Source organism: Perognathus longimembris, chromosome 12 (assembly GCF_023159225.1).
Source record: "Perognathus longimembris pacificus isolate PPM17 chromosome 12, ASM2315922v1, whole genome shotgun sequence".
NCBI classification, from domain to species: domain Eukaryota; kingdom Metazoa; phylum Chordata; class Mammalia; order Rodentia; family Heteromyidae; genus Perognathus; species Perognathus longimembris.
The window spans coordinates 35,804,115-35,829,585 of NC_063172.1; the positions used below are offsets into that span (position 1 = coordinate 35,804,115).

Consider the following 25,471-nt stretch of genomic DNA (forward strand, 5'->3'; position numbering starts at 1 on the left):
CTTTAAGTTTCTATTTTTTTTTTTTGCTGTTGTTAGTTGGGAGGCTTGAACACTGGGTCTGGGCATGTCCCTGAGTTCTTTTTGCTCAAGGTTAACGCTCTACCACTTTGAGCCACAACTCCACTCCCAGTATTCTGTCAGTTAATTGGAGAACAGAGTCTCACAGACTTTCCTGCTCAAGCTGGCTTTGAACCGTGATCCTCAGATCTCAACCTCTTGAATAGCTAGGATTATAGGTGTGAGCAACCAGTGCCTGGCCTTTAAGTTTCTTTTCTATCATTCTCTTTAAATTAGAGAACTGGGATTAGGGGAGAGTTGTTTCATGTTACTCTGTAACTCAAGGGAAAGGCAAGAGAGAAAATAGACTTTTATTAATAATTCTTTGTTAGAAGTTATTTTACAAATGAGGCGAGTTTTCTTGAATTTCTAGTGAGCTATGTATTCTTTCCTCCAGAATACTCTTTATTGAGATCTAATAAGGCATTCTAAAGATTGTAAGGCCTCAACTATGTTCTTGATTCATTGTTCTTTAACCTGACTTTGTCCTCTTGATTAATACATTCCAGGTCACTATAGATGAACCTTACATTCTTTCCAAGAGTGAAAGGTATTTTTTTTTTATCATTTAAGACATATATTGCTTCTTTTCACATTGTGTTTGGCAGTGTTCTAGAATAAGTGTCCAAGAATTGTAAGCATATTGTCATTTCAAAGTGGCCACTTTCAGATTCCTGTCTGAAACAGAAATTTGGCTTATGAATCATTTGAGTGAGTAACACTTGTTAGTCCTTCTCAGTCTGAAAATCAACCCATGTGATAATTCCCAAGGATTCCACTTGCTAATTTGTGGATTTTAAATTTGCTGTGCTTTGACACTGTAAAACTATCACAGAATTAAGAATGGGACACAGTGGACAGAAAACTTATTTCCAAACTAGCTCTCTGCATGATTAGCTTTTGTAACTGTTTTGCAGTGCAACAGAAGCAGCCTCTTTAGGCACTTGCTCTCTTTACTTGTGCTTCAGTGCTGAGTAGGGTATGGGTCTTTTTTGTTTTTTTTCCAAATTTTTATTATCAAACTGATATACAGAGAGGTTACAGTTTCATACGTTAGGCATTGGATACATTACTTGTACTGTTTGTTACCTTGTCCCTCATACCCCCTCTCCCTCCTCCCCCATTCCCTTTCCCCCCATGCGGTGTTCGGTTCACTTACACCAAACAGTTTTGCAAGTATTGCTTTTGTACTTGTTTTTCTTTTTTTACACTGTGTCTCTCAATTTTGGTATTCCCTTTCAATCTCCTAGCTCTAATACCAGTATACATGGTTTCCAATATACTCAGATAAGATTACAGAGATAGTGTAGATACAACCACAGGAAGGTGATACAAGAACATCGTCAATAATAGAAGCTACAGATACACATGGGAAGTTGAAAGTAGTTACAACTATGATATAACAATCGTTTCCAAAACATGGAGTTCATTTCACTTAGCATCATCTTATGTGCTCATAAGGGTATAGCTATTGGGCTCTTGTGATCCTCTGCTGTGGCTTGCCTAAACCTGTACTAATTATTCCCAATAAGGGAGACCATAGAGTCCATGTTTCTTTGGGTCTGGCTTACTTCACTCAGTATAAGTTTTTCCAAGTCCTTCCATTTCCTTACAAATGGGGCAATGTCATTCTTTCTGATAGAGGCATAAAATTCCATTGTGTATATGTACCACATTTTCCTGATCCATTCGTCTACTGAGGGGCATCTGGGTTGGTTCCAGATTCTAGCTATGACAAATTGCGCTGCGATGAACATTGTTGTGCTGGTGGCTTTACTGTGATTTTGTTTGTGTTCTTTTGGATAGATACCCAAAAGTGGGGCTGCTGGGTCATAGGGGAGTTCTGTATTTAGCCTTCTGAGGAATCTCCATACTGCTTGCCAGAGTGGCTGAACCAGTTTACATTCCCACCAACAATGAAGTAGGGTTCCCTTTTGGCCACATCCCCTCCAACAATTGTTATTGTTAGTTTTCTTGATACATGACATTCTTACTGGGGTGAGATAGAATCTCAATGTTGTTCTGATTTGCATTTCTTTTATGGCCAGTGATGTAGAGCACTTTTTCATATGTCTCTTGGCCATTCTCATTTCCTCATCAGAGAAGTCTCTTTGTAAGTCTTTAGCCCACTTGATGAGGGGACTATTGGTTCTTTGCGGTTTTGTTTTGGAGGAAGGTAATGTTTTTAGTTCTGCATATATTTTAGATATGAGGCCTTTGTCCGTTGAATGGCCGGTAAAGATCTTCTCCCAGTCTGTGGGCTTTCTGTTTCTCTTGTGAGCTATGTCCTTTGCCGTGCAGAAGCTCTGCAGTTTGATGCAGTCCCATTTGTCCAACCTTTCTTTGATTTGTAGCCTTTCTGGGTCTTTGTTAAGGAAGTTCCGTCCTGCGCCAAGGAGCCCAAGTGTTTCTCCTACTCCTTCCTTTAGTGTTTTCAGGGTGTCTGTTTTGATTTCGAGGTCTTTAATCCATTTGGAATTGATATAAGGATCTAGTTTTAGTTTGTTGCATGTGTTGAACCAGCTTTGCCAGCGCCATTTGTTAAAGAGGCTATCTTTCTTCCAAACTATTGTTTTAGCTCCTTTATCAAAGATTAAGTAGGCATAGTTCTGTGGCTTCATTTCTGGGTCTTCAGTTCTGTTCCATTGGTCTTCAGGTCTGCTCCGGTGCCAATACCAAGCTGTTTTTATTACTATAGCTTTATAATACAGCTTGAAGTTGGGTATTGTAATTCCTCTAGCACTGTTTTTTCTGCTTAGTATTGTTTTTGCTATTCTGGGTCTTTTATTGTTCCATATGAATTTCTGGATTGCTTCCTCTATTTCATTAAAAAATGGTGTTGGGATATTAATGGGTATTGCATTGAATTTGTAGATAGCCTTTGGCAATATTGCCATTTTGATTATATTAATCCTTCCAATCCAGGAGCATGGGAGGTTTTTCCATTTCCTTAGTCCTGGCCTGAATCCCTGTACTGTTAGCATTTATTTGAGCTGTCTATCTAGCGGTAAAAGTTTCTCTGGGGTGGGAAAACTGCGCTGTTGGAGGGAGCTCAGCTACGGCTCTGTTGCTCCTCTGCCATCTTCTTCCTATCTCTGGGTATGGGTCTTTCTAAATGTCCAAGGATCTTACCTCTCATCAGAGGGCTTTCTGTGCCTGTCATTGAGGAAGCTGTGGGAAAGGAACAGAGAGGCCCTTTCAGAAGTCCCATTCTAGAGTAGTAGTAGAATAACAGGATTCTTGTTCTCTGATTTTTTAAAATAGACATATACTTCTCTAATAGATCAAATTTGATTCTGAAAGTAGGCCTCGACTTTTGCCCAGTCAAAATTAGACCTCTCAAAAAACAAAGCACAGGGGCTGGGGATATAGCCTAGTGGCAAGAGTGCCTGCCTCGGATACACGAGGCCCTAGGTTCGATTCCCCAGCACCACATATACAGAAAACGGCCAGAAGCGGTGCTGTGGCTCAAGTGGCAGAGTGCTAGCCTTGAGCGGGAAGAAGCCAGGGACAGTGCTCAGGCCCTGAGTCCAAGGCCCAGGACTGGCCAAAAAAAAAAAAAACCAAAAAAAAACAAACAAAACAAAGCACAGAATGTGTATACTTATGTCCTTGAAGTATGGAAAATTTCAAACATTCATGAGAGAAGGGTGAACAATATGCTGTCTTTGTCATTATATCCCTCAATTACCAGTATTTACCACTCTCCTTTATACTTTTTTGTTGTGGTGGTGGTGATGGTGATTCCTGGAGAATTTAAATCCAAACATCACATATTTTAGCCACAAATACTTAAGGAAGCTCACCAAGTAGATTTTTTAATAGCATAGAACATTTGAGAATAAAAATTGTTAATTTTTGGGCTGGGGATATAGCCTAGTGGCAAGAGTGCCTGCCTCGGATACACGAGGCCCTAGGTTCGATTCCCCAGCACCACATATACAGAAAATGGCCAGAAGTGGCGCTGTGGCTCAAGTGGCAGAGTGCTAGCCTTGAGCGGGAAGAAGCCAGGGACAGTGCTCAGGCCCTGAGTCCAAGGCCCAGGACTGGCCAAAAAAAAAAAAAAAAAAAAAAAAAATTGTTAATTTTTGTTTCATGTCTGTTATTAATATGGTTTCTGTCTTTGTACCTCTCTAATAGGCTAAGTTTTCCTGTATTCATTTCATCTTTCCTTGGCTATGTCCAAACCTTATTTTAGTCTTGCCATATAGAGTCAATTTGCTAGACCATTATAGAGAGAAAGCATGAAACTATTTATGCACGTATTTAAGTGATTTTAAAACTTCACTTTGTGGACCATTTCCATTTCTGATGAAAGATGGTCAAATTGCCAGTATGAGATTTTTAGTTTGTGCCTAAGCCACCACTCTCATTACAGGCTATATGGATTGACAAAGTGGGTGTTTTCACCCGAGATTAGTTAGCGAAAGGAAAATGTGTCATTGAAGAAGACCTAAACCAACATGATTTGGATTTCATCAAAGTTAAGAAGTATTCTGCTTAGCATTGTCCCGTGTGTGTATGTGCTCAGAAACTAACACTAGCTCTGAACACATAAATATGGAGGTTATTTTCCATAGTTTCTATTTTCTTCTAATACATTTAAGCTCAGACTTGCCATGGTAATTTTTCAGGGATTATGGTGGGTTGTGTCTTTCAGCGGAACTCCCACCTCCATATACAGCCATCGCCAGTCCAGATGCCAGTGGTATTCCAGTAATCAACTGCCGTGTGTGCCAATCACTAATCAATTTGGACGGCAAGCTTCACCAGCATGTGGTTAAGTGCACAGTTTGCAATGAAGCTACGGTAAGTGGAGATTTCCACTAATAAAATAAATTATCTGATCTTATTCCTAAAGAAACTTCTTCACTAATACTTAAGAGAAGATATGGGCTGTACACAACCATGATTTTTTTTGCTTCCGCTTTGTTTTCATTATACAAAGATGCCTCTATAACTTTAAATTAACCCCATTTATTATTTTCATAGTTTAAACATAATGCACATTAGCTCTTTTTAAATCAATTGTACAAAATAATAGGCTTTATTTATTTTCATACTTGCATAATGTACTTCTGTACATATTCACCCCTACATCTCTCCCCCTCTCTCTCCTCTTGTTCTTCTCTCCTGTATATGAGAAAACATTCAGTATTTGCCTTTCTAAGTCTGGCTTGTCTCACTTTAGGTAATAATCTGTAGTTCTATAAAATTTCCTGCAAGTAACATGATTTTGTTCTTAAGTTTGAAAGTACTCTACTGTGTGTATACTCAACATTTTTAACTTTTCACTCTAATATTATACAGGGAGAAATTTTGTTTCACATTTTCATGCATGTTTTACAAATATATTGCAGTCAATCTCACTCCCTTTTCTTTCTTCCCAACACAATTTCAACAAATTTCCTGGTTCTACTTTCATAGTTGTAGTCTCTCTTGACCATATTCATCCTTTTTTCTACATACCACATTTTCTTTATCCATTCATTTGTTTTGATGGGCACCAAGGCTGAATATATAACTTGACTATTGTAAATAGAAAACCAGTCAATATTGGTGTATAGGTATTACTTTACTTCAGGTATGTACCCAAGAGAGGTGTAGCTGGATCATATGGTAACACTACTTTTAGATTTTTTAGAAATTTCCATATTGAGTCCCATAATGGCTGCATTATTTTTCATTCCCATGAGCAGTGTAGAAGTCTTTTGTTCCCCATTCTCTGTAGTCTTTGCTGTTGTTTTCTTTGTGATTGCCATTCTGACTGGGGTGAAATGAATATCAACATCATTTTCATTTTCCTTTCCTTTATGGCTAAGGATATTGAACATTTTAATGTATTTATTTGGTACTTGTATTTCTATTGAGAAGTATCTTTTCAACTAATTTGCCAGTTTATGGGTTGGATTTTTAGGATATACATAATGTATTATGTATATATAATACAAATTATGTATATGTATATATATGACCTAAGGGTCTTCTAGTAAGTCATTAGGATTTTTAGACTGTAAAACCATTGTCTGCAAATAGGGTTTTTCTTCTTCAGCTCTTTATTTTCTAAAATGAGATTGGTAGTTGCAGTTATTTATTATTATTATTGTCAGTATCCATATCACAACTATATCCACTCTGATTTTTACTAAGATGAAAATATACTAGGCTTTAGTACAAATGTGGACTCTGTCCTCATGTAGAAAAATATTTCCATTAATTTTATGTCTGTGGGATGTCAGAACCATTTTCACACCATCTCAGATGTCCCTGGCCCAAATGGTTCTGACACTCTACAGTTATCACTATGTTGAAGTGAAAATTTAAAAATAGCTTGGCATTTTATTCCATTTAGTAGATATTAATTCAGTGAAATGTTAAAAGGAATGAAATTAGATAATAGACTTAAACTCAGGGAAAACAAACAATATTAAGCAAATTTTGTTTCAAATAATAAATATGTAAAGTCTTATTGGCTTAGGTGACATAGGTTCCTTTCACAGTAAAGAATTATTTTTATTATTTAAATCACAAAATCTTCAATTATATATTAATTTTGGGTGTTTGCAATTTTTCTTCTTTAAAATGTATAAAACATCTAGTAGTTGTGTACCTGAGAGCCACAAATTATGGGTAATGGGCTTCATAGGTTTTGTGGAACAGTAATAAAATAAAAACTTTAGCTATAAAACAATATATTTTATTGTAAATAAGCTTTTAGAGGTAGAACATTCCTTGGAGAAGAAATTTATTGTGTGAATCAATTTACTTACAAAACCAGTTGATTTTTAAAGTACATTTTTTTTTTTTTTTTTTTTTTTTTTGGCCAGTCCTGGGCCTTGGACTCAGGGCCTGAGCACTGTCCCTGGCTTCTTCCCGCTCAAGGCTAGCACTCTGCCACTTGAGCCACAGCGCCGCTTCTGGCCGTTTTCTGTATATGTGGTGCTGGGGAATCGAACCTAGGGCCTCGTGTATCCGAGGCAGGCACTCTTGCCACTAGGCTATCTCCCCAGCCCTTAAAGTACATTTTTGACTACTAGTGAATTTAGTGAATATTCACCTCTTTAGTAGTCTTGGCAGCATTTGTAAGCTCATCGTGTCCAGTCTTGAACAGCAATTAGAAAAACACAGGGCCTCACAGGTTTTCTTCAACTCAGCAATAATGTTAATATCATATACACTTTATTTACTTTTCTACTTTTTTTAAACACGTTTTTAACCAGCCTTTTGCTTCATTCCCAGGCTGGCCTCAAATTCATAATTGTAGTTTCAACTCAGTCCCTCTTGGGATTGACAGACACACACCACTAAGCCTGGGTCTTGTTTTTTAGTGGATAGGAGGAAAAATTACAAACTTTCACGTTGTAAGCAGAGAGAACTAGGATATTTTAGAGAACTTCAAAGGTCATATAGATTTAGGAGTCAATATTTCCACTTAGAAGTGATAAATTTCTACAGGAATAAGGGAGAAGTGAACAGTGAGTGAGAAGTGTCTTAACAAATGACTGGTAAATGTCTAGAACGTAACTTGATCTTCAGTTTGTAAGTGAGAAAACGTTAGGCACCTTAATGCTTCTTTGAAGGAAAAATCTAGGTTGACAATAGCAAATATACCAGACACCAGAGCACACAATCCTGTCCTTTGTATACTTTTACTGTCATTCATATTCATGAATACAACAATAACCTAAAACAAGCTGTCAGTGTTTCTGTCCTTCTGGGTCACTACTCTGATAAGAACCTGATACACCTTTGTAGATTAATACAAAAAAAAAAAAAAGCAACCAAGGTTAGTTTTTTAGTAGGTTGAATTGAGACACAAATGTATGTGAATGAGTGCGTGCGTGTGTGCGTACATGTGAGAGGAAAATTGTAAGAATTGGAAATAAAGTGATATTTAATTAACGATTAGAAAAGAAATAACTGACATAACTGTTTAGAAACCTGAGATTAGTGCAGGCTGCCAGATTCTAGTTCTACCTAGAGCTCCCCATTTACTAGCTACGTGTCTGTGGGGAGTTGGCTTTTTTAAGCTGTAATTTCCTCTAAAATACTAAAAGTGTCGTAATAGGAATTCTATAGGATTACTGTGGAGATACAGGAGTAAAATGCTCAACACAAATTCTGGTTTTTTTTTTTCTCAATATACATTTATAATATGAGGGCATTTCACTGTGATATTTCTATACATGTACATAGTATACTTTGGGGAAAAGTGCTCTTTTCTCAAATTCTATTTTTCTCGATACTTAACATAGGTATACCTTTTGGATGTTTATGAAATGTGGACATTCCGATTTAGTTATATAATTTAGCTATATATTTGAGTTATATATTTTGTGTACTATCATTTAATAAGTTATATATGGCTTGTTGATCATTTTTAGTTATTCCTCTCATTTACTTAGCATTTTTAAATCTTTAAGAGTAGTGAACATACAATAAGAGTTACAAAAATAAGGTTATGTATAGATGTCCCTCATGTTTCACTGGAGTTGTGTATCAGTAAGCACACCATAGACACTGCTGCAAGTTGCAAAGTACTTAATACATGTAAGCTACTATAGGTGAGCAACAAAGCACGTAAGTGTGCACCTGATAGGGGGGTACCCCCTTGTGATCATGTGTAGCATCCAGAGTTTTGAACTGTGTATTAGTAGTCTGAAAAAAAATCAGAGTTCAAAATTCTCAATATGATTGCTACAAAATGTACACCACTTTCTTCATACTTCCAAAAGCACCCAAAACAAACCCAAAAGATTGCAAGTTGAGCTAGTAACTTAAGGACTGTCTATGGGTAGTATGAAAAATGCATCTGTGCCCACCACTCTTCTCCCTCAAATGTTAGCATCTCAGTGTGTATCTTTCCTAATTCCATTAGTGCAAGCTTCCTGAAAAACAAGGGCATTCACTTACACATCACCGTGTAATTATCAGATGCAGGAAATAGGCATTACTACTATGTCACCATCTGATCTTTTGACCTAATTTCAGATTTCCCCAGTTGCTCAATGAGTGTGACCTTTATGACAAAAGAAATTCTGTACTGAGAGGGAGTCAAACCAGCCTCATGGACTGCTTTTGATTGTCTTTTTAATGTTCCTTTTGATGTGAAACTTGCTCTTCATTTGTAATTCTCTTATTTTGTGAAGAGAGCTAACAAGATATTGGCTGTTTTCCTCTTGTTTAGCTTCAGGTCATACATTTTTTTTCCCCTGGGAATCCCACAGATGTGAGGCTCTGTTCTTTTTAGTGTGATTAGTTTAATACATTTAAGCTGTGGCGTTACAAGGAGTGTTTTCTCTGACAATTATTCTCAGGTTTAAAGTATGCTATAAATTGTCTGGTAAAGAAATACTAGTGAAGTTACAAATTTGTAAGTTAAGGTATATCATACAATTAGTTATTGCTTGTATTATATTCAGTAAAGTTTACGAAAAGGTTAATTGCATCATGAACTCTTTTTTACTTCACTGTATTTATCAAGTATGACCTTCCTGGACAGATGTAAGAATTCTTTGTTTGCATCTGAATGAAGAATGTTTCCATCTGGCCAGAGAAAGAGAGAGTTGATCACCATGTCTTATGAACTTTAAAGAGACAAAAGAAAACCCATGTAGTGTGTGCACTAAATGTTCCACATATATTAAAAAGGCCAGTACAAACTGAATTTGAGAAATGCCCTTCTCTGTAGCCCCTCTCCCAATTACATAGTGCTTGTGAATGATTGTAGTACTTGGGACCACTTCCAGTGCACTTTTTCTCATACCATATATGGATAGCACAAAGAAGTCCTTTCCTTCTTAAACATAAACTGTGACAATCTAGCTTTAATTTGCACCGTTTGCATTTTCTTCCCTTATCTAGCCAATCAAAAACCCCCCAACAGGGAAGAAATATGTTAGATGCCCTTGTAATTGTCTCCTCATATGTAAGGACACATCTCGGCGAATAGGATGTCCACGACCTAACTGGTAAGAGATAAAACTTCATTCTTTCCTTCATTTTTCCATTCAACAAGTGTTGTTATGGGCCAGGTTTCGTTCTCTCAATCTTTGTTCTCAGAGTTGATTATAGCACCTAGATTGTGATTGTTATTAAAGAAATTACATACTTAGACATTTGTGGTCATAAATATTTGTAGGATATAATATTTTCAAATGAGCAATGGATGGTTTGTCTTATGAAAGTATTTAATGAAATGTGATAAATGTGATTCATTGAACCTTTTAAAATCACATTACTTTTCCTTTCAAATAGTTCATTTTAATCCAGATATGTTTTAGTTCTCATTATTTATCTCCTTGTATTCTACAGCAGTCTCTGTTGAGTGTAATGTATGTAATAAATTCTGGAATTGTTTGCCAATGCAAAATAACATAGATGTGCTTAGATACAAGTAAAAGCCCTTAACTGTGGTTCTTGTTACTATTTAATCTGGCCTTTGAGTACATGAACCATTCTAGCCTCATTGATGATAGACTGGAAAAAGGCAAAATAGCCCCCATTTTGGACATATTTTCATCTCTCTGATTAAATAAGCACCAAAGAGTTCTGGACTTTGCAGAGAAATTTATTTTGTTAATCATTTTGGTATCTTTGGGACACTTATTTTTATTAATGTAGAATTTTTTTGCTTAGTCTTTTTTTTTTTTTTGGCCCGTCCTGGGCCTTGGACTCAGGGCCTGAGCACTGTCCCTGGCTTCTTCCCGCTCAAGGCTAGCACTCTGCCACTTGAGCCACAGCGCCGCTTCTGGCCGTTTTCTGTATATGTGGTGCTGGGGAATCGAACCTAGGGCCTCGTGTATCCGAGGCAGGCACTCTTGCCACTAGGCTATATCCCCAGCCTTGCTTAGTCTTTTAAACTTGTCTTTTTCGAGAAAAAAATTGTTTGGTTTGAACTTATTAAAAAAACGTGGAAATGCAGGTGTTACCCAATGCTATTGATTAGGAGTCTTTTCATGTTATTATGTTTAACTCTATCCCAAGTAAATAAAGACTTTATTTTTTTGCTTTTGAGATTCAGACTATTGGTACTTTCTGTGATTTGGGATCCAAATCTTGATAGTTCATTTAAAAATCAAGCATTACATTTTCATAGACACACTCCATGTTTTTGGCTATGTGTTACAAGGTTCATCCTTAATCCATTTGTGGGATGATGAAATTGTTTCCTTTTTCTTTCCACAGTAGACGCATAATTAACCTTGGCCCAGTAATGCTTATTTCTGAAGAACAACCAGCTCAACCTGCATTGCCAATCCAACCAGAAGGTACAAGAGTTGTATGTGGCCACTGTGGAAACACATTCCTTGTAAGTAACTGGACATTTGTCATAGAACATCAACTTGTAAATATCAAATCTAATAGTTTTGATAGCTGCCAATAGTCTTAATATTTTGTCCAATGTGCACTGATTATAAGTTAAAATCGAATCTTACTTATATAGGAAGGCAACTAACCAAAGATACACTTAGGATCTACAGTTAGGACAAAAAGCCTCTGACTGGTCTAATTGTGAAAAGGAACCACCTAGGTAAGATAGAGGTTAGCCATGAGTATCTTGACTTGGTGACCAAATAAACCTATTCTCACTTTCTCACTAACAAAATATACATCCTAAGGCCTGTTTCATGGTTTTGATTCCAGAACAAAACAATTCTTTCATCAAAAACTTTCTGCTTTATATATACTTAAAGCAAAATAAATTGTTTCACATGATATATAAACCATCAAATAATGAGAAAGTCTAAGTGAGTTGGTATGAGTAAAAGCAATTTGTCATGAAGGATTGAATGAGCTTAAGTGTGAGGGATTTGCTTTTTTCCATCTTCTTTTTACTTTGATTAATTTATAAGCACAATCGTCAATGTCAAATAATACAGTATCCTCATCTACCTGACCCCTAGTACCATCCCCCAAATACTCTGAATTCTTCTAGATGCTCTGCTTACTTTACCTGTGTTCAAATTGTTTACTTACCTCATGACTTTTTGACCAAACAGTTTTGAACATTACTACTAAATTATAAGTTACAAGCTGAGGATTTAACATTCACACTAATATCTCATTTCTGTATGGCTTTGGACATTTTCTTAGATTTAAATATACAGGCCATTAGTTCTTCCCATACTCTTTTATAGAACTATCAAGTTCCCAACAACGTATTTGGGCACATAAAGCTTCGTACAACACAATGTCCATTCATTGGGAGTTCTGCCTTTATCCTGACAATTTCATTTTTGCATTTTCCTGACTTGGATCTTCTGTCATCTTCATTGTTCTTATTCTTTCACTTTTTGGAGCACAGCTTCTTTTTATTCTCTGAGAAAAAAGTATAATCTCAAATGCATTTATTGTTCCAATTGTTGGATTTGAGGTCTCCTGTTGTTTCCTTTAGAAAGATGCAGAATTTATTCCATTGTTGATGAGACTACTGCTGTTCTGACTTCCAATCATTGGCCTATTACATTTCTTCCTCTTTATTTTACTATTTTTCTTTCTCTCCTTGTTTGGTTTCTTCAGTGGTCTGAAACTCCTTGGGGCTTCCAGTGAGGAGCTTCTTTAACTCAGAATGTGGGTACTCATTGTGATCTTCATACTCGACCCCATTTTGTCTTCCCTTTCTGGAACTTTGTAGACCATTTGAAATCACAGTTGACTGTTAATATTTTCTTTTTCAATGCTGGATTTTTGCTTCACTTCCTGGGAAAGTTAATTAGCTATGTTTTCTAAAAAAAGTTAATATTCAAATTTCAGATGTTTTAACTTAATGTTTAATATATGGACCTAAGGGAAGTATATATTAAAGACTTTTTGAGCAAATTGTATTTTGAAAGTGATGCCACTGAAAAATCTTCAAAATAGGGTTTTTTTCTCCTTCCACAATGACTTGCATTCTGATTTGTTTAACAAGTCTTTACCATGGATTATCTTTGTAAGTGGGCTGATTTAATTTGTTCAACAGCACATATAGAGTTTGTACCAGGTGCTGGGTTAGGTGCCAAGGAATCTGTGGTGAACAAGAAGCAGAGTTTCTATTTTTGTGGAGATTTCTAATATAGCAGTAGGGAAAGACAAAATAAAAGTCATCTTCTATCTGTGTAACATAGACAGGAATAAGTAAATTCTATCGTGTGCATATACCACATTTTCTTGATGCATTCATCCATGAGGGGCATCCGGGCTGATTCCATACCTTTGCTATGGTGAAGAGTGCTGTAATAAACATAATTGTGTTTAATTTCTTAAGTTCGCTCTGTATTCTGGGTACTCATCCATTAGAAAGGGGAATATTTTACCATTTGTAATGAAATGGAAAAAAATAAGTAAATCAAGCCCATCGAGACAAAGGATCCATGTTTTTTCCCTTATACATGGAAGCTAGATTTAGGTTACAAACTCGTAAATAACTACATTGGGTGGTATGCAAGTGTATACAAATGAATTAGCTGAAATATGGTAGACTCAAGGGAGATCTCAAATAATGTAATTCCTTAGCCCAAATCAAAGTCCAGCAAAATAAAATACCATAAAATAATTGAAAGGAGTGGAATATAATGAAGAGAAGATGAGGGGGAAATTGCAGACAATAATCCAATGTATAGCCTACAAAATTAAAAGGAGAGGGAAAGGGTAGATAAGGGAGATGGGTAAGACTGTTGAAAGGGGTGATGATCAAGATATATTGTTGTATTAATTGCTATGACAAATGGTAACTCCTTTGTACAACTACTTCAATATAAAAAATAGAAAGAGAAAACAGAGGGATATGTGGTGTTCCTACAGTATAGAAGCACACACACACACCCCTATGAAGAGGAAGTGTTGTTCTCCTAGGAGTAAAAAAAGTTGTAAGAGAGCTTATTTGTTGTGAATACAAACTAAAATGATATGTATAGAATGGACTTCTTAGGGGCAAGACTCAAGAGGCACAAGCCCAGAAGTTTAGCATAAAGAACTTGAGAGAGAGAAAACTGACTATAGTGTGTATTCATAGGAGAGAAAGAAGGAAAGGAAAATCAAAGACAACTGTTAGAAAGGATGATATTGTACCATTTGTAATGAAATGGAAAAAAATATGTTAAGTAAATAAAGCCCATAGAGACAAAGGATCCAGGTTTTTTCCCTTATACTTGGAAGCATGTATAAGAGGTTTATACTTAATGCTTTGCATGATCTGGCAGTGAATTCAAGAGAATAATTCAGTTTAAATGCATATATATATATATATACATATATACACATATATGTATGGCATATATGTTTGTAATAAAAAATATCTAATTTATGTATTTAGAAAAACCCTCCTCCTGCCCACTGAAGGAAATGACAAATATAAGCACCAGAGACTAACTTCTGAAACTAGATCTTACTTAATATGGAGGGCAAAAACTGACTGATATTGCCATCTGTATATTCTATTGACACAGTAATTATGGTTCTTTAGCCAGAAAGGGTATTTTTCAAGGATAGTATTCAAAGGTGGTACCAAAGTTTCTGGAAAGCAGTTTTTGTTGATTCAGAGAACATAATAAATACCTGCTGGGAATTGCTGTTGAGAATTTCAGATTAATGAGACAAACTCAGTGGGATGTGAGCTCAGTAATGACTTTTTCTGTTAAGTTCCACTTCTGGGAGCTAAAGGCAACACTTGCCTTGTGTGCACAAAGTACAATGGGGATTGAACCTAGGGCCTGGAACATGCTAGTTAGGTGATTTATCCCCTGAGCCATACCTTAGCCTAGAAACTATTTTTTAAATATATTTTAAGGAGTGATCATTTAAATTTATAACTCATCCCCTTCCAAGAACTTTTCTACCTGTAAACAATGTCAAGTATTTTAATAACATTACTGTGAAGAAGGCAGAACATTGTATTGTCTATATTTACAGGGAAGAAACCTTTAAAGAGAACACTGTTCCTTAAGAGTCATCTGTTTTTGTGAGATTCTCCAAACAATGCTGGTACATGAAGTGGTTTCTTGATTTTAGTTCTGCCTCTATCTCATTGGTTTAGTTTATGTAGCCTTATGGTAGTAAATCTAAATGTTCAAGTATTCAAAAGACTGGTCCTTAAAGGAAAAAGAACTTTGAAGGGAAATGAAATGTCTTGTACGTGACCTAAACCATGCAGAAGAGATGAACGTAAATATTACGGCATTGGATTCCATTTTTGTGGTAAAGCAAACCTAGATAGCATCAGTGCCTTGGAAAAGTCATGGGAACTATTTCAGAGGGAAATCCCAAACTGTATTTTAAGGAAAGGAGAGAAAGATGGAGGGAAAAACTCCTGTGATCCTGAGAAAGCAATTGATTGTTTCTACTGGCAACTCCCATGGCATTTCAAGAAATGTTATCAGATTGCAGAGTTTTCAATTGTTTTGTTGTTGTTGTTATTGTTGTGTTAGTTTTTAATCCCTCTCTTCATTTATTTTTCAGTGGATGGAACTGAGGTTCAACACTCTGGCAAAATGCCCACACTGCAAAAAAATGTAAGTTGACAATATGTTTGAGAAGTTCTTCAGAATTCCTACGTTAGTAGATTTTCACTTTAAGACAAACTGAAATGAATGCATGATTAATATATTTATTTACGGCCAAAATATAACATCATTGAACTAATTAGTATATTTCATTTTGAAATGAACATATTTAGGCTGATTTTATTATTCTCAAAAGGAAAGCCAATTTTATTTTATTTGGTTTCGTGCCAGGATTGGAGCTTGAACTCAGAGCCTTGGCCTCTCAACTTTTTTCATTCATGGCTAGCACTCTACAACTTAAGCCACACCTTTAGTCCAAGTTTCTTTTTGATGGTTAATTGGAAATAGACACTTGTATACTTTTTGTGCCTACACTGGCTTTGAGTGCTATATTCACCTCTCATCTTCCCGAGTAGTCTTACAAGTGTGATCTACTAGCACCTAGTAGGAAAGTCAATTTCAAATTGATAAAATTGTTAGCTACCAATAGGTGCCTGTGTCTCACTAGCTACTAGCTACTCAGGAAGCTAGGATCTGAGAACTATATTTTGAAGCCATCCCAGGAAAACAAAGTTATGAGACTCTTATTTTCAATTTATCAGTGAGAAGTGAGAAACAGAGATATGGCTCAAGTGGTAGAGTGCCAAAAAGCTTAAGACCCAGAGTTCAAGCCCCAGCACTGGCACCAAAAAATAAATAATAATCATCAATTACCTGTTGAGGATTTTAAAATGTCTTTTTTTTTTTTTTTTGGCCAGTCCTGGGCCTTGAACTGAGGGCCTGAGCACTGTCCCTGGCTTCTTCCCGCTCAAGGCTAGCACTCTGCCACCTGAGCCACAGCGCCCCTTCTGGCCGTTTTCCATATATGTGGTGCTGGGGAATCGAACCGAGAGCTTCATGTGTAGGAGGCAAGCACTTTTGCCACTAGGCCATATTCCCAGCCCTTAAAAATGTTTTAATAACATCAAATGTCTTTAAAATGTCAAATAATCTAAACTTTGTATTGGTAAAATGGGTTGTAATCCAGGAGAAAACAAATTTTCCTAGCATTCACAGTTATTGTTAGTTTTTTCCATCTGCTTAATGTGATTATTACTGTGGGAAAGTTTGTATAATTGTCAACTTTAACTACTCAAGATGACTTGATAAGTCATCTTATCTCTATAAGTCTACTTATCTCTATTTCCCTACCTCTATTTCTACTTAGCTTTATTTATTATCTCTATTTTTCATCTAAGAAAAATAACTAATGGCAATATGAAAATGGGAAATAATAAGATTTTTAAAATTTATGTCTTTATTGTCAAAGTGATGTACAGAGGGGTCACAGTTTCATATGTAAGGCAGTGAGTACATTTCTTATCCAACTTGTTACCTCTTTCCTCACTTTCCCCCCATCTTCCCCCTCCCTATTTTCCTTCCCACCATGAGTTGTACGGTTTGTTTACAGCATATAGTTTTGTAAGTAATGCTGTTGCATTGGTTTGTCTTTTTTTTTTTTTTTGGCAGTCCTGGGGCTTGGGTTCAGGGCCTGAGCACTGTCCCTGGCTTCTTTTTGCTTAAGGCCAGCACTCTACCACTTGGAGCCACAGTGCCACTTCTGGCTTTTTCTATATATGTGGTGCTGAGGAACTGAACCCAGGGCTTCATGTATACGAGGCAAGCACTGTATCACTAGGCCATTTTCCCATCCCCACATTGGTTTGTCTTTCATCTTTTGTCTCTCCACTTTGATAATGATGTTGGCATTGGAGGTTCTCAAGATGATGCCAAGATTCCTTTTCTAGGACAATAGGAATCCCTATGTAGTAGTACACACAGACAGGATTTTTAAATTTTATTTTAAGCCAAAGAGTACAAAGCAAAACTCAGTAAAGAGAAAAAGCAAATGCAGCAAAAACTGGAGGGGACTAGATAGACATAAGCTTCTAAAGGTCCTTTACCAGTAGATTCCTTCAGCAATGAATTGTTACCATATAATGCAATACCTTGTCTACAAGGGAATATTTCATTAGGCATTTGATGCCTGAAGCTCCACTGGGGCTGTTTGTGCCTAGTGCAAACCAAATTTTGAATACTCAGAGGAAATTCAGGTGTTCAGCACAAGCCATTATCGTTTATTATGTGGAACACATTTAAAAATACAGTAGGTTTTGAAACCTCACTGTATGAGATTTTAAATCTTTTGAAATGAGTGTAAATATTCTAAGAAAAATGGTTATCTGGAGTCTTAAACAGAAATTAATTTTGATATAAATTCTTTGGATAATAAAACTACCAAACTACTTACAGAAAATTCCCAGAAATATACTCTCTGCCTTTTCTAGAAAGGTAAAAAGTAGTACCAGATTGAAGATTAGGTGGTCATTTTTTTTTGTGTGTGTGTGGTGGGGGAGTGCTGGGGTTGAATCCAGGGTCTTTGGGATGTTAAATTTACTTACACAGTAAGCCATGTTCTGTCCATTAGAGAATGGGTGTGGGAAGTCTCTTAAAAGCTAAGCTCCTTATATACGAGACAAAGGGCACAGAAATAAAAAACAGTGGAATTCTATGCCTCTATCAGAAAGAATGACACTGACCCATTTGTAGGGAAATGGAAGGACTTGGAAAAAATCATACTAAGTGAAATGATCCAGACCCAAAGAAACATGAACTTCATGGTTTCCCTCATAGGGAATAATTAGTACATGTCTAGGATAGTCATAGCAAAAGATCACAATAGCTCAATAGCTGTGCCCGTATGAACACATAAAATGCTAAACGAAATGAACTCCAAGTTATGGAAACAAGTGTAGTTATTTTCAACATGCCATATGAAATTGTACCCTTTTTTTTTTTCTCCCATATTCCCTTCCCTTGGTTTTACCCTTGCTATCGCTGTAACTGATCTTAGTACACTGGATACTGTATATACATGTATTGGAACTAGGGAAGGGAAAGGGAATACCAAAATCGAGAGACAAAGGATAAAAAAACAAACAGTTGCAACAGTGATACTTACAAACCATTTGGTGTAAACCAATTGTACAACTCATGGGGGCAGGGGGAGAAGGGGAGGCGGGGGGATGAGGGAGGAGATACCAACTTGGATAAGAAATGTACTCACCTTATATATGAAATTGTAACCCCTCTGTAATTCACTTAGACAATAAAGAAAAAAAATGGCATACCCAAGCCTGTCAAGATTGCTTCTCCACATAGCATCAATTTTCATAATGAATTTTAATTAAAAATGATTCTTCACCTACATGTATAAATTACTTCAACAAAGTCAATTCAAATGGAATATTCTTTTAGAATTGAAAATATAGGTTCATACTTTAAATTTGTGTAACCTTTACTGTGAATTCATTATTTTTATCTATTCTGAAAGAGGCCAAAGCAGAAATATCCTAAAAATGCAAAAATTATTTCTAGAAGAAATTAAAATATCTAAAAAGTGAGAATGTGTGTGTATACTTTTCTCTGCTAAACCAGAGTCTCACTAAATACAGCCGTTAGAGTAACTTTTTATAGAATATTTTAGCTTTAAAAAGTAGATATTTCTTCTTCAATTTGTGAAATTAATCTTCCAAGTTCTTTACTGAATCCAGTAGAAGTCTGTACATGAAGAAGCAAAGCTTATGGTTGCAAAGCAGTATATAGACAACATGGAGAGTGCATACGTGAATGGCACATATTTCTGTGTATTATTTTTAGAAAAGAGTATTTCACTAACGGCATTAATTTGGATAGATATAGCAAACAAAAAGGAGAGATTGTATGTGAGGCATAGTTCCTTTACACACAAATATACACTAGAGACAAACTTCTTGGGAATCCTGCAATGCAGGGAATATCATCTTCATTTTGCAGATGAGGAACTAACTGTTCAGGGTTAAGAATTTTGCTCAAGGAACTTTTAATGATTTTAGAACAATGGCAATATTTGCTAGAATAAAGAAGTATTGAATGTCTAGACACTCTGATCACAAGACAGTGTATTAATATAGAAGAGGATTTGAAGTGATAACTTAGAGGACTCACATAGAAATTCACATGGACTCGATCTTGTGACCACCATTCTGAGAGGAAGGTTTGTAGATTGGAATCACATGCTAATCATGGGAGGACTCAGAATCCCTAGTCTGAGGGCTCAAAATTCTTTTCATGTGAAATCTGTAGCAGATTATCCTGATTTCTTCCCTTTCTGAATGTTTTTCAGTAAGACACAAACTGATCTATTGGAGTCAGATTCCAAGACAGAGTTTCCTGTCTTCAAACATATGTATCCTAGAATTCCTTTTGTGTTATAGGTGTTACTAAGTCATTGTTAGGAAACTACTGCATTATATGTTGATCTCACAAAAGTGCCTGGAAAGATTCCCCAGACTGTCAGAGGCAAAGAATCATTTTCTCCCAATGCCATTTCTCTACTTACACAGTAGCTAGGGCTATTATGGCAGAAGTTGGTGGGGTTGTTTTGTTTTTGTTGTTGGTGGTGTTTTTTTTTTTTTTAAAACTGGGTAACTTGTGACCACTGTCCTATTAGAGATGTAGTTCTAGTCTTAAATATAGCTGAGATGTATTTCTATGTAAATGCTATAATGGGCTGACAAACAGATTTCATTCGTAGTAATTGTCCTCAGATACAACTTGTTCACCACTGATGTGTCCCTTTATGAACCATCTTCTACCATTTTAAACAATAGCAGGTTTCTTCTGTTAGACACTATCCTTTTATCTGGCTACTTGGTGCTGTAATTATTTATTAATTCAATAATCTTGTACTAGGTACTGGTATGTGACATAAAGGAAAAATCTTTTCACGGAGGAACTTAGGTCTTTACCTTTGTAAATGAAAGACAATAGACAATCACATTAAAGTTTTGAATGCTTTCAAGGAGATATATGTAGCATGTAGTATAAGAGAAGCAGCATAAGAAAAACTTTCAGGGGAGTGATACTGAACTAATTTATGAAAGATGAGGAATTAGGTTCACTGCAAAAGGAGCTGTTTGGGCTACAGATGTGTATATAGATGGTAAAATAAATTGGATTGAGCATGAAGGGAGAGGGTCAGTGATGGGTTGGTGGTCTCTGATTACCTTATTTCTAAGAATCTGTGGAGGCTTTTTACAAAAATAGAGAACTGGGGATCTAGAAGAAATGTATCTGGCTGGGCACCACCTGGATTACCACCTGTAATACTAGCTACTCAGTAGGCTGAGATCTGACAATCTTGTTTCAAAGCCAGCCTGGGCAGAAAAGTCCCCAGGAGACTTTTATCTCTAATAAAGTACTCAAAAAACCTGGAAGTCTCTCTGTGGCTCAAGTGTTAGAGCACTAGCCCTGAGCACAGAGAGGCTCAGGGGATAGTGCCCATACAGTGAGTTCAAGTCTCAGGACTGGCAAAAAAGAAAAGAAAAAAAAAGAAATATATCTGGTAGAGGATGATAAATTCATCTTGAATAGTTGAGATAAAGACAACTGTAAATTTTTTAGATTAACTGAGCCTTCATCTTGTTGATCTACCTTTCAAATCACTTATCTTGGATTAATGTAGGCATTTTCCTTTTCCTTTACCAGGATAATCAAAAGCTGGTGGCTGGGGATAAGGCCTAGTGGCAAGAGTACTTGCCTTATATACATGAGGCCCTGGGTTCAATTCCCCAGCACCACATATACAGAAAATGGCCAGAAGTGGCGCTGTGGCTCAAGTGGCAGAGTGCTAGCCTTGCATAAAAAAAAGAAGCCAGGGACAGTGCTCAGGCCCTGAGTCCAAGCCCCAGGACTGGACAAAAAAAAAGCTGGGAAAAAACTTAGTATTTTTTAGGTCTTTAAAAATGTACAACTTTACATTTTAGCTACAGCTTTGCTCTATATGCCCTATATGCTCTATATTTGCTCTATATTCTAAAAATACTCGCTTAACTCCTTTTACCACTCCCCCAAACAGCTATCTCTACAAACTTATTTCTTTTAAATATGCCCCTCCAAATCCTGAACCCTCCCAGGCTCTATGAGAGTTTATTTCGAATCATCTAAGGGTGACCAGGGCTGTCCTTGCATTCCCTTAAGTTCACACTTTTGGTCTCTGTGTTTACTTCATTTCTGCTTCTCAAAAGGAAGCAGATGTCTTCAAGATTTATACCTTCATTTGATCATGATTCTCTACTTGCTCTGGAGCAAAGACAATTAACCACTAGTCTTCACTAGACCACTGAACTTGCTCTGAAGAAGTTCACATTCCAATTGCAAATTTAAATACATCAGTTTTATCCTGCTTGTTTTCTCTAAGCAATTAGAGAATTATGTTGATCATCCTGTTTGTTTTTTCCTTAAAATTTGTTTTCCTTGGTTTACTGATTTCTTGTGAGTTTTCCCTACATCTCAGAACAATCTTGTGTGTTATTGACTTTGTTCCTCTACTGTCCATAGTTGAAATTTAACCACGTAATGTCTGAATTTCTCATATGCTTCTATCATTTATCTATCTCAACACCTCAGATCTCTCTTTGGAACTTAAAATGTAGACACAGTGTCTATTTGTTAACTCACACATCACCATTTTAACCTAGCATATCATTGGCATCTCAAATATACAATGAATAATTTCCAACCCGGTTCTGCAAACTAATTTTCCCATGTCTTGGTGAATGTACCAACCAAAGTTATCCATCTAGTCCGGTGATCACACCAGAAATAATTTTTCTTCCCCATAACTAGATGCTAATATCTTTTTTAAAAAATTTATTAAACAAATTTTTTTGACAAGGTGTTGTGCAAAAGGGGTACAGTTACATAGTAGGGCAGTATGTACATTTCTTGTGTTATCTTACACCGTGTTTTTCTTTCCCTTCCCTAGGTCAGGTAGACATACATACAATACACAATGTACCAAGGACATATACAGTAGCCACGTGGCCTACACCAAAGAAAATTCGCCTAGGTCTTTAAATGTAATGTCTACAATAGACAGTATGTTGACAATAGTCTTATGTGAACGTACATACATAGCTCTTGAGCTATTGTATTCCACTGAGAGGTCAATTTTTGACCTTTATATGTTGAGTAGTTGTTTGGTTTTAGTTATATAATGTAGGGTCGCTGACCCAAACCTGTGGGAAATACCATGTGACAAGAGGTTTTTGGTTTCACAGACCTGGTCTCTACTGTCTCCCCGTCACCCCATCTTAACAGTCATATATCAGGGAGATCATGCCCCTTTGTTTTCTGTGTTCTAGGCTTGTCTCGCTCAACATTATTTGTTCAAGTTCTGACCATTTCCCTGTAAATAACAATATTTCACCATTCCTAATCACTATGTAGTATTCCATTGTGTATAGGTACCATATTTTTTGGATCCATTCTAGATGCTAATATCTTATCAGCCAGACTTTTTGCTTATTTGGTGGCATATTGTTTGAGGAATTTTCTTTTACTTTTTGGGCAGAAAGTAGTATGTTCTATTATATACCCAATGCCTAAAATCTGGAGTTAAACTTCAGACTTCTTAGCAATGTAGATAAAAATTTCCAGGCTTAAGTCTTTGCCTAACTTTTCTAGAGTTGTCTTTCTTCCACATTTGTACAACATAACCTTCTATGTCCCAGACTCAACAAAGTCTACCTCCGGAGCATATTATATGGTGTTTTGCTTCTGTACCTGACTCCTTTTTCTTTTTTTAACCTTCAGAGATCTCTTTATTAGTAGAGGAGCAGCATAAGCCACTGTCCCTCAGTAAATCCTTAAAGGCCTGGGATTGCCTGACTAGTGTCGTCCTCATCCTGCCTATGTGTAAAACATTTGACTTCATCACTATTTACCTGAAGAAACCTTTTCTGACAGAAAGATTATTCTGCTGCTTGTTTCTTGAGTAAAATTCTTTTCACAATTGAACAATGCTACTATTGTCAGATACTGTTACGCCCTTCTCCTCCTCTGCATGTCTTACTCTTACCTTGCCCTAAAATCACAGTTTCATCCATTTGCTTTTACTGTAGTCAAATATTGGACTTCACACTTTATAAAGGAAAGAGGTTAGCTGAACATGGTGGTGTGTGCCTGTAATATTCAGTTGTAGGAGGTGGATTTCCTAGGGGTGTAGCTCAGGTGGTAGGGCACTTGCATATCAAACAAGCAGCCCTGGGTTCAATCTCCAGTGTTGGAGAGAGGAATGTAAGATCAGGAATCTAAGATCAAGACCATATCTAGTGATAGCTCAAGTGGTAGGGCCCTTGTATATCCAAAAAGGAGGTCTGTATTCCATTTTCCAGTACTGAAGAGGTAGATAGACGGGGACAAGGGATGGAAAGGGAAAGATCTAAGCTCAGGTGTCCAAGATCAAGCCAACATCTTGTGATGTTTAATTTTTAAATTGGGTCAAAGCTGATGCTCTACTACTTGAGCCAAGTCTCTTATCTGACATTTGGTTGGTTAACAGGATATAAGAGTCTTGAAGACTTTTTTGGTTTTAAACTGTAATCCTCTGATCTTACCCTCTGGAGTAGCTAGGAGTGCCAGATGTGAACTACCAGTGCTGGCTTTTGTGATGCTCTTCTTTGTTATAGTAATAGAACCTGCAGTTTAGAGCTACCCAGCTAGAGACCTTTCCTATAATTCCTTGCAGAAAGTGTGGCCACATGTTTAGGTTATAAACAATTGAATGTGAACAGAAGTATTAAGTATAACTTCCTGCCTGTCTCCTCTAATAGAGCATTATTTGTTGTGGTTTTCTCTTCTCTCATCTAACTGCCTGGAAAAGGCAAGTATGAAGAAACCTTGTTACCATGTTGACTCTGACAATATCAGTAAATCACAGAACTGAGATGTTTATCAACTCTGGGCTGCAAAATTTATGTTTGCATTTTATATGCTAGGGAAACAAATTATAGTCTGGATTTCTCTATGTAACCAGCACTCTGCCTTTGCCTCTGTATAAAAGGAATTATCACTTCAGCAGAAACATAAATTCTGTACTTTTGTGCAACAAATGTAACCTTAAAACATAAAATAAGAATTGATAGTTATAAGTTGATGTTCTTATGGATCAAGACATAAACACAAGACAAATTGTAATACTTTTTAAATAGAAAAAATATTTTTATAACAGAGATAGGAATAAATTTTCCTGATAAGGTAAAAATTGCAACTCCTAAGGGAAACAATAGGTAATTTTGTCTTTATTAGAATTTCCTTACTCTATAGTGATTTTGTTAATAAGAACTCTTCACCAAACTATGTTATTAAAATGATTTTTTAAAGCACAGAATATTGTCAGTTATGCAGAGTGCATAGCTGTGAGGAATAGTACCTAGACTATATAAATATCACTACTTGAGACTTGAGTACTTTATCACCTGAGCCATGTCCCCCAGCCCTGATAGTGCTGATTGTACTGGAGATGGACTTTACTGCCTGGGCTTGTCTTGAGCTATCATCTTCTGAATCTCAGCCATCTGAGTAGCTGGGATTACAGGAATGAGCCACCAGTACCCAGCCACATCGATTAAGTGTATCAGTAGATAAGAGCTAGCCTAAGACAAAGACACAATAGTTGTGAATACGCATTTGATAGAAAAAAATAGCTAGCTAGCATTTGAAAAGTTGTATATTCACCCTTGCTAGAAACCATGTCTACACGTATTAAAACTGTTGAGAAATACTATTCCTGTAAAATAGTTAAAATGAGAATAGGAAGTGTCAAAATTGAGAATGTATGTGTACATATGCATATATATGTGTTTGCATGTATGGTCTTAATGAAATTAAATATACATATGAATAAGATACAACCCAGCAATTCTGTTCCTAAATGTATGTTTGATAAATTCTTGCATATATCAGAGAGGAAACCAAAGAGTACTTAAAGTAACACTGTTATAACAAGAAACTATTAAGAAAATTTGAAAGTTTATTAACAGATAAGGAAACAATTATAGTGAAACATA

General features: G+C 36.4%; 1 protein-coding gene across 2 annotated transcripts in view; it reads left to right on the top strand.

The window, feature by feature from the left end:
• Nucleotides 1-25,471, top strand: part of Pip4p2 (phosphatidylinositol-4,5-bisphosphate 4-phosphatase 2) — a 47,633-nt gene that overhangs the window by 18,341 nt on the left and 3,821 nt on the right. For both annotated transcript variants that reach the window (XM_048359071.1, XM_048359070.1), the window contains exons 2-5: nt 4,718-4,866; nt 9,922-10,028; nt 11,245-11,368; nt 15,496-15,548. In XM_048359071.1, coding sequence (XP_048215028.1) covers nt 4,718-4,866; nt 9,922-10,028; nt 11,245-11,368; nt 15,496-15,548 — 433 coding nt within the window. The remainder of the gene's footprint in view (nt 1-4,717; nt 4,867-9,921; nt 10,029-11,244; nt 11,369-15,495; nt 15,549-25,471) is intronic.